Here is a 10469-nt window from a genome sequence, read left to right as displayed (position 1 = left end):
TACGGTTGAGCACACATCGCTTTAGTTGCTAAAACAACCTACACGTGAGTGATGTGAGTGAGGAGTGAGTGATGGTGAGTGAGTGAGTGAGTGAGTGAGTGAGTGAGTGAGTGACAGTGAGTGATGAGGAGTGAATTGAGTGAGTTGAGTGAGTGTGAGTGAGTGAGTGAGTGGGTGAGTGAGTGAGTGATGTGAGTGAGTGAGTGATTGAGTGAGGGAGTGAGGGTGAGTGAGTGAGTCGAGTTGAGTGAGGATGGACACATGCTCAAGCTTGCACAATTTTGATAGTTGGCTACATCCATTTTTTGATTTTTATATATATATATATATATATAATATATCAGTATATAAAGACAGTTGAAGTCGGAAGTTTACATACACCTTAGCCAAATACATTTAAACTCAGTTTTTCACAATTCCTGACATTTACCTTCTTCGGGATCAGTGCTATGTCCTGGGAAATGTTCTTGTTACTTACAACCTAATGCTAATCGCATTAGCCTACGTTAGCTCAACCGACCCGTGGAAGGGACACTGATCCCGAAGAAGTTTTAATCCAAGTAAAAAATTCCCTGTATTAGGTCAGTTAGGATCACCACTTTATTTTTGAAAATGTGAAATGTCAGAATAATAGTAGAGAGAATGATTTATTTCAGCTTTTATTTCTTTCATCACATTCCCAGTGGGTCAGAAGTTTACATACACTCAATTAGTATTTAGTACCATTGCCTTTAAAAAAAATTACTTGGGTCAAACATTTCGGGACGCCTTCCACAAGCTTCCCACAATAAGTTGGGCTAATTTTGACCCATTCCTCCTGACAGAGCTGGTGTAACTGAGTCAGGTTTGTAGGCCTCTTTCCTCGCACACACTTTTTTTGTTCTGCCCACAAATGTTCTATCGGATAGAGGTCAGGGCTTTGTGATGGCCACTCCAATACCTTGACTTTGTTGTCCAAGCCATTTTGCCACAACTTTGGAAGTATGCTTGGGGTCATTGTCCATTTGGAAGACCCATTTGCGACCAAGCTTTAACTTCCTGACTGATGTCTTGAGATGTTGCTTAAATATATCCAATAATTTTCCTTGCCTCATGATGCTATCTATTTTGTGAAGTGCACCAGTCCCTCCTGCAGCAAAGCACCCCCTCAACATGATGCTGCCACCCTTCGTGCTTCACGGTTGGGATGGTGTTCGTCGGCTTGCAAGCTTCCCCCTTTTTCCTCCAAACATAATGATGGTTATTATGGCCAAACAGTTATATTTTTGTTTTATCAGACCAGAGGAYATTTCTCCAAAAATAATGATCTTTGTCCCCATGTGCAGTCCCATGTGCAGTTGCAAACCCTAGTCTGGCTTTTTTATGGTGGTTTTGGAGCAGTGGCTTCTTACTTGCTGAGCGGCCTTTCAGGTTATGTCAATATAGGACTCATTTTACTGTGGAWATAGATACTTTTGTACCAGTGTCCTCCAGCATCTTCAAAGGTCCTTTGCTGTTGTTCTGGAATTGATTTGCACTTTTTGCACCAAAGTACATTCATCTCTAGGAGACAGAATGCATCAGATGAACATGGTACCTTCAGGTGTTTGAAAAGTCCTCCCAAGGATGAACCAGACTTGTGGAGGTCTACAATTTTTTGCATCCAATCAATCCCAGAAAACAGCAAAGTACTTTGTGAAGATGCTGGAGGAAACGGGTACAAAACTATCTATATCCACAGTAAAACAAGTCCTATATCAACATAACCTGAAAGCCCGCTCAGCAAGGAAGAAGCCACGACCCCAAAACCGCCATAAAAAAAGCCAGACTAGGGTTTGCAACTGCACATGGGGACAAAGATCGTACATTTTGAAGAAATGTSCTCTGGTCTGATGAAACAAAAATAGAACTGTTTGGCCATAATGACCATCGTTATGTTTGGAGGAAAAAGAGGATTCTTGCAAGCCGAAGAACACCATCCCAACCGTGAAGCACAGGGGTGGTACCATCATGTTGAGGGGGTGCTTTGCTGCAGGAGGGGTATGGTGCACTTCACAAAATAGAGAGCATCATGAGGCAAGGAAATTATGTGGATATATTGAAGCAACATCTGAAGACGTCAGTCAGGAAGTTAAAGCTTGGTCGCAAATAGGTCTTCCAAATGGACAATGACCCCAAGCATACTTCCAAACTTGTGGCAAAATGGCTTAAGGCCAACGTAGTTAAGGTATTGGAGTGGCCATCACAAAGCCCTGACCTCTATCCTATAGACAATTTGTGAGCAAAACTGAAAAAGTGTGTGCGAGCAAGGAGGCCTACAAACCTGACTCAGTTTCACAAGCCCTGTCAGGAGGAATGGGCCAAAATTCACCCAACYTATTGTGGGAAGCTTGTGGAAAGCTACCCGAAACGTTTGACGCAATTCTACCAAATACTAATTGAGTGTATGCAAACTTCTGACCCACTGGGAATGTGACGAAAGAAATAAAAGCTGAAATAAATCATTCTCTCTACTATTATTCTGACATTTCACATTCTTAAAATAAAGTGGTGATCCTAACTGACCTAATACACGGAATTTTTACTTGGAAAAAAACTGGGTTTAAATGGCTAAGGTGTATGTAAACTTCCAACTTCAACTGTATATATATATACAGTTGAAGTTGGAAGTTTACATTCTCCTTAGCCAAGTTATATTCTTCAAGAATATAATTTATAAATGCCTTATGAGCTTAGTTCAACTGTCACACTCCATGAGAACCCAAAATATAAGCTTCTCCAATGCTTGTAAACATTGTAAATGTAAACAAACACACTATAGCCTCATAAAATGGTTAAAACAATCATTTTGATATCATATATGGTCGGTCCKTGCATCCATAGCTCTGTCTATTAATCTGAGAGTGGTTACATTTCTGCAGGCCCATCCCTCAGCTTTTGACCAAAACAGGGGTGGGGTGTCGATTTTGTTATTGTTTCATCTGTGGATTTGCCCTTTAAACAGCTGCATATTATTAAGATATCAAAGTGTCACCAACAAAAGTTAAACAATAGGCCTATAGCAAATGCAGYATATGGCATTCATTTTTGACATGTAAATAGCATTTTTCAGTAATGCTCAAAGCATGCCATTCCATGAGCGCAGCATTTATTTTTCAACTTGAATCAATGAGCCCAATCAGTCCTCGATGACATCAAAATCATAAACAATAGAGTTGGGCTGGCTAATAAGTCCTTAGTTTTGGGGTCATGGTCAGGTAAAACAATTTAGCTAATATATACTATATTTCCAAGTCCTATTCTTGAAGATCAGGGGGTATAACATTTATTSGAATGACTGGAATTCTGATAGACTTTGGTTTTTAAATTAGAGATATCGTTTAATCGTATTGTTATATGTAGTAGAAAGCGATGGGTTAGAAGAAACCTACATCACCAACTCATAAAGTAAAATGTAAAATCCATATTTGGCCAGTTATGTAAACTTTAACATTGATTTATCCTGCAATAGATGTCGTTCAATTGGTAACATACATTTTTGTCTTCTTCTAATGCCTCTTAAGGGGAAAGTAATCTAAAAGTAACAGAATGCAATCAGATTACGTTACTGAGTTTGGATAATACAAAAGTTAGGTAACTGATTACAATTTTAGACAGGTAAATGTAATGGATTATTTTTAGAAAGTGGGGGGGGCAGAGGGATCACTCACTCACTTGTGGTGAGGGAAGGACGGCTCATAGTAATGGCTGATACCATTCCATTAATTCCGTGCCAGCCATTACTAGGAGCCTATTCACCAATGTAAAGTGCCACCAGCCCCCACTTAAACACACAGACATACCCACAAGTGCCATGCTCTACCAACTGAGCCACACAGGACCACAAGTATCTATGTCCAGATGTTTCCATCCAACTGAAGTGTGACCTCTCTGTGAACCTGACCTTGTGACAGTAGTCATTTGTCCAATCGAACGCACTACATCAGGCACACTATATTGTGACACATAGCGACTCTAGCCTGGTCCCAGATCTGTTTGCGCTATCTTGTCAACTCCTATTCTCATTTTCACACCAAACATTGACGATAGGAGTTGGCAAGCCAGCACAAACCGATATAGGACCAGGCTAACATAGTGACTCGATGGCAAAAGCATGTAGTTAAAGAGAGAAACAACACACAAATCACCCGATTCCCAAGAGTTGAAAAACTACAAACCTCAGATTTCCCACTTCCTGGTTGGATTTTTCTCAGATTTTCGCCTGCCATATGAGTTCTGTTATACTCACAGACATCATTCAAACAGTAGAAACTTCAGAGTGTTTTMTATCCAAATCTACTTATACTATGCATATATTAGCAACTGGGACTGAGTATCAKGCAGTTTACTCTAGGCACGCTTTTCATCCAAACGGGAAAATGCTGCCCCCTAGCCCAAAACAGGTTAAAGAGAGAAAAAACACACAAATCACCCGATTCCCTATTTAGTGCACTACTTTTGAGGGCCCTGAATGTGCTTCTAAATCTGCATTGCTTGTTGTTTGGGGTTTTAGGCTGGGCTTCTGTATATTACTTTGTGACATTGGCTGATGTAAAACGGGCTTTATAAATACATTTTGATTGATTGATTGATTTGGGGAATAGGGTGGATTTGGGATGCAGGCATGATTGGATTGAAGTCTGGCGACTGAGATGGTCATGCCAGAACATTGACTTTGTTGTCACAGAACCATTTCTGTGTGGATCTTGAGGTATGTTTTGGGTCATTGTCTTGTTGGAAAGTCCACCTACGGCCAAGTCCCAGGCCTTTGGGCAGAGGCAACCAGATTGTCAGCACTTGGTGGAATTCATTATGCCATCAATCTTAACCAGTGCCCCTGGACCTCTGGAATTAAAACAGCCCCAAAACTTCACTGAACCACCACCATATTTCACCGTGGGTATGAGGTGCCTCTCCTTGTATGCATCTCTGTTTCGACGCCAAACATGCCGATGCTGTATCTGACCAAAACGTTCAATTTTGGTCTCATCTGACCAGAGCACCTTCTTCCAGTCATCATTTAAATGACGTTTGGCAAACTCCAAGCGCTTGCGTCTGTGTCTTCCTCCCTATCCTGGGGGCAAAATGCATTCGCATCTTCTACACGTGAGGTTTCCAACTGTTCATATCATTAGAATTGTTTATGAATTGCCCTGACAGTGCTCAGTGGTATATTCAATCGTTTGTGGATCTTATTGTAGCCATTACCAGATTTATGAAGGTCTACGACTATCTGTCTCTTTTGAACTGCCAGTTCTTTTGTTTTCTTCATGGTGTTGGATGACAAAGGGATATTGCATGCGTGTTACCCCATTTTTAAACCCTAGTGAAACAGGAAGTAATGTAATGGCTCAATATTGTTCCTTAAGACTYATATAAACTTAAATGAGTGGAATTTAATTCCTGGTTTAATTTGTTCAATTTGTTCATTGTTCAGATGTTCATTGTGAAACCTTGATTTGGAGAACATTGATTTTTAATTAAATCAAAAAATTATTTTGGTGGGTTCCATTGAAACATTAACAAAGTACAGTATTTCTCACATGCTGCTATTTTTTGTTTATCTCTATAATGATATTGTTTATATTTTTTTAAGTATTGTTTGTGCATTGCCAGTCAGGTGTGCCAGTAATTTTGGAGCCCGCTGTATTACAAAGTTAATGACAACACACCCAATACTTTAAAACTGGATAAGTTCTGGGTACTCAAACATTTTTAGTAAAGCGACAACCTAAAAATAAGTTAAGAAACTTAAATAGCTGAAGTGAGCAGTACTACCTTCATGTGAGTAATACAAATGCAGGTTTTTTTGTAAGGTATATTATTAGTTGACCGCCCCCACTAAGCCACGCCTCCAATGATTTCCCAGTGTGCCTTGCCTTTTCGATTGAATTGTATAGTTACCACCCATGACTGTATTTGTTAGTGACTGAGAGATGGTTGTTGAATTCATAAATTTTCATTCCTGTGGCCTTCCCCAACTGAGTTCCTAGGCGAATATTATCATTATAATTTAACCATTACATATACCGAAAGGCGTTATACAGTGGCCTGAAACTCATAGTTTACAGGCCACATCAGGCCTGCAAGTAGGGTTGCAAAATTGCACAAACTTTCCCAAACATTTTTTCCAGTAATCTTCTAACCAGGATTTCTGGAAAACCTGGGAAATTTACTAGAATATTGAAACACTAATTGTAAGTGGCATTATGCTGGCTTGCAAAGTGATAATTCCTATTGGAATCTAGCCTGCATTAGGCTATCCAACAGTTGAGATTTGTATTCACCYGCAACCTGCATTCATAATGACTGCGAAGGTAAAGAACCATTTCAGTAATGGATGCAAAAATTCAATAATTGGATTAGTTTACAAAAAGTATTTTGTGTAGCATAACATTGAATCAATCAATCACTCAATGTACATGCCAAAACACAGATATTAAAAACAATTACATAAAATCAACATGCTGGGGRAAAAGTTAATTTGTTATTATTCTGTATCTTTAAAAAAAATGTTGGTGTGACTTCTCATTTAGTTTCGAGTCAGTGCCACATTAACATTTTAAGTAATAATGAATTTTCATTGACTTTGAGCACAACTTACTAGACGTATTTGAGTAAAACATGCTTTGGGGTTTACAGTGATGCCTTCAACATCCATCATCTGCCTGTCAAAACCAGGGATGGAGGGAGTACTGGAGGAGAGGATGAGACAGCATGAGATAGACAGAAAAAGAGGTTGAAAGTCAAAAGAAAAAAATAACAAATCAACTGAAAATACTGATAAGACAGAAAACAAATCTTTAGTAGTGATGGAGATATCCCTTGATAATTATCAAACAAATATGAGCATGTAGGCCAATGTTTTTGTTTTGTTATCTCATCATTATCAAACCACAATAAGCTCCACATGGATGAAAGCATCCTGCCAAAAGTATCCTGCCAAAATCGTCGAAAAATTGTGTGGTTATTACTGCATCCTCATCACAGTGATTCCTGGCCTATTGGTGGGAGGCTGGGAGCTGTCTTTCAGCACCACACACACACACTATTATCATGACTCATGTGTCGGGTTTACAAACACCTGTGTTCATAGAGCACTTCAGGTGATGCCCCATTCCCCCCACCCCCAATCCTAGCCTTAACCATTAGTGGGAAAAATGCAAAATTGACCGAAGATCAGTGTCTAGGAGCAACTCTACCCCACACCGTGTTTGTTTGTTTGTTTTCACTGACTGATTTATGAATACTGACCATTCGCTGCCATTCGCTTGGAGCGTCGGCTTTCTATAGATTGATTTCAGAACCATGGACAGCTCTCATCCGCGTCCATAGTGGCAGATTTTAAAGAATTAAATAGAAAATATACAAAAATTCTATACTGAACCTATAAAAGCACAGGAAATCTGACACCAAAATCCCTGAATGCAGAAAAAACKATATTTTCCAGGCAGACTACTCGTGAATGTTGCATACGATTACCGAATAGAGATGGCAAGGGCACACTGGAACATAGGCCTCTTTTTTAATGGCTCTTGACCAACCAGTCGGTGAAGTGTAAAACAAAACTACACGGTCGGAGCTTCCTCCAGGCCACATTGTCATATTTGAGGTATAAATTATGTGATAAAAAGAGAGCAGCTGTCGTAATTATGTGTCAACGCCATTGTCGAGTTTACGACTGAAAAAATACTGCCCTAGGCTACAGCAGGCGAATAACGAGCAAACAGTGCCAAATGCGACGGGGGGAAGGCCAGTCCAGCGGATTAGGCATGGAAACCACCGGTGCCCTAATAACGTTATTGAAATGTACTCAATGTGGAGTGGAGTGGCCATGGCGGAACACCTGGCACCGAGTGGCCGCTACACCGCATGCGCACCACAATACTGAAAAAAGACCACCACCTGCATGCGGTGCGGGGTGATGCATGAATAGGAAAATAGTACCAGCTACTGTAGTCTTTGCCATATACTAGCCTAGCACTAAAAGAAAATATCMTAATTTACAGAAAGAATTAACATGTAAAGCTGGGGGATATTTGCTTGGAAATAATAGCCTACTTCTGGTGATATTGTGAAGCCTGTGGAAGGAAAGTTATGACACCGCAAGGCCTGGCCCTTTCTCCATTCCACAACCGATTTAAAACTCCTCAATTGGGGGAAAAGCAACCAAAGACACACACATGCAAGACCTTAGAGTACAAGGCCATATGCTTCTCATCCTGCTTGAACCTTCTGATAAGAGAGCAKAGGATCTCCTTGAATCTGCCATCAGTTACCATGACGATTGACGACTGTATGGGACCAAATCTATTTAGCCAAAATCAACAGATTGGGGGATGATCCCCGTCAGCCTACCTTGCATTCATCCATGCATGTTCTCACTGAATATGCATCCGTTTCATATTTCTGAGTCATAAGCTCAAATTCCTCATATTTCTCCAGGGCGTGTTGGTCGTAGCGCTGGTACGCCTGGACGCACAGGCTGCACCTCGCCACATCGCCATCAATAAKCACGTCAAGACTGCAGTTCAAATTGTCCGGACTCGTAGACCCRTAAAACAAATCCAAAAGAGAATARGAATTACAAAARGAAAGGTACAAATCACTTATATTTACTGTCCGGGTCCGTTCTTTTTCCAAAAGGTCCTTGCACAAATGATCGGCGTCATCAAAAGTAAAGCAGTTTTTAGATAAACTATCGTGGTGGCAAGTTTCAAGTCGCCACAAAGGTTTGGTAGAATTCCCTAYAAAAATAGCATATTCGTTTTCTCKGAGGCTGCTGTGTGCTAAATGGAGGYTGGATGATGGGATKGGGTTTGCAGAWGGGTAAACTCCCATGTCCGTCAATGCAAACTTATCACGGGTCCTTGTCAATTTCGCCTCGGCGCAGAACCATAAGTGATCAGAGAGCAGAATGGTTACAAACAAGAGTGAAGCCAAGGACAGTCGCCATCTCTGGGCCCTCTCTGAGTCGGTGAATGGYTTTTCGTTCTCGCGGGGTTCTAGCCAGAGTTTGAAGCCGTCTTCTTGCTGCAGACACGTCCAAGCACCCCWGGTCATATTTTGGWAACGCGCTTCTTCACCGGCCGACTCCACCGTGGGGGTTTCTCTACCACAACATGCATTGACTTGGGGTCTAATTTGGGTTTTTCACCTCTTAAATGTTGGGTCTTAGGTAGTGCTGCTGGTTTACCACCGCGATTATCTGTAATTCACATTCAATTAATGTGTTTGAGGAGATTAAGCTGTGATTTAATGGGGCCGCGTTCTCCATGGCTMTCCGATGAAGATGCTAGTTTTCTGTAGCAACATGTCTCGCTTCCCCCTCCTCTCCTCTAGCCTGCGCTCAGCACTGGTCCTTTGCGTAGACCCGTTTTACGGCAACCTGCATTTACGTTCGACTTGAATCCGCCGGTCGTGGCTCTCGGATGAGGGCTGGGTTCTATGTCAGCCCAGTGATTTTCGCTTCCGTGTCTGCTAGGCGGCAAAATGCCTGAGAAGTTGTATTTTGATGTCCACTGTCATCTTGGTCCTGGGTTAGTTGCCACCATCATGTTCTTATTGGAACACTTTTTTTGTATCATGCGCGACATCTTTAGAGCTGCGACCGTTCCATTCTGACGCACCTGGAGGCTCTGTTTTCAGAAGGTGCAGCATCAGTTGCCATCCAGCTACTCTGAAAGCTAAAACAGATTCTAGGAAATAGTGTGGACTCGAGAGACAGGAGAGTCTGCTCAACAAGTAGCCTAACGGATGACAAAATTGAATATGAAATATTTAGCATCAGTCACAAAACGCAGCCATAGCGTTCGAGTGATAGCTGTCGATGATCCTGAAACCCGGGAATGATTTCATTTCTGTAAGGGTTCCCCCACTAGTGGAATTGAATACAACAACAAAAAATACACTTAGTCTGATCTGACCCATAGGGGTTGATGTGTGTTCTGTATGTATAGCATGCATGCATTATTTTAGAATTATTACTGAATTATGGCCATGTGAATACTTCCATCAAGGTCAAAAGAAATTAAAATACACACACTCCTTTCATTTGTATGTCTGACATGTTCATCAGGTGCATGTCATTATACAATCATTATAACATTTATATAACAACAATATAACATTTAATCATGGCACAATCAATCATTCAGGGTGACACAGGTTCAGGATTGTATCCAAGGCCACCGATCATGTATTGTGTGGTTTGTTTGGCTGTGGACCTTGTTTTTTGTATGTTTCTCTTTTATCCCACAGGCTTATTTTGCAACAGTCCTTCAAAGACAAAGCAAATAGTATAGCCTATACACTGCAATAAAAGCAAAGATACATTTGAAACACACCATTTAAAAACCAAACAWAAGTTTTTCTTTCTCATTTAAACAGTTACATAACTAACGATCCTAGAGGGTAGTGGGGTCTGCACAACGCATCACCGGGGGCAAACT

The 10469-nt window shown here is 41.0% G+C and overlaps 1 protein-coding gene across 1 annotated transcript in view; it reads right to left on the bottom strand.

Annotated features, from left to right (window-relative positions):
• Nucleotides 1-9554, bottom strand: part of LOC111953194 (NALCN channel auxiliary factor 1-like) — a 75124-nt gene extending 65570 nt beyond the window's left edge. The window contains exon 1 of the mRNA XM_023972309.2: nucleotides 8377-9554. Coding sequence (XP_023828077.1) covers nucleotides 8377-9081 — 705 coding nt within the window. The 5' untranslated portion in view covers nucleotides 9082-9554. The remainder of the gene's footprint in view (nucleotides 1-8376) is intronic.
• Between the last annotated feature and the right edge of the window lie 915 nt (nucleotides 9555-10469).

The sequence above is a fragment of the Salvelinus sp. IW2-2015 genome, linkage group LG27, assembly GCF_002910315.2.
Source record: "Salvelinus sp. IW2-2015 linkage group LG27, ASM291031v2, whole genome shotgun sequence".
Taxonomy (NCBI): Eukaryota; Metazoa; Chordata; class Actinopteri; order Salmoniformes; family Salmonidae; genus Salvelinus; species Salvelinus sp. IW2-2015.
Note: the sequence above shows the minus strand (reverse complement) of the source record. Positions and strands in the feature narration are given on the sequence as shown.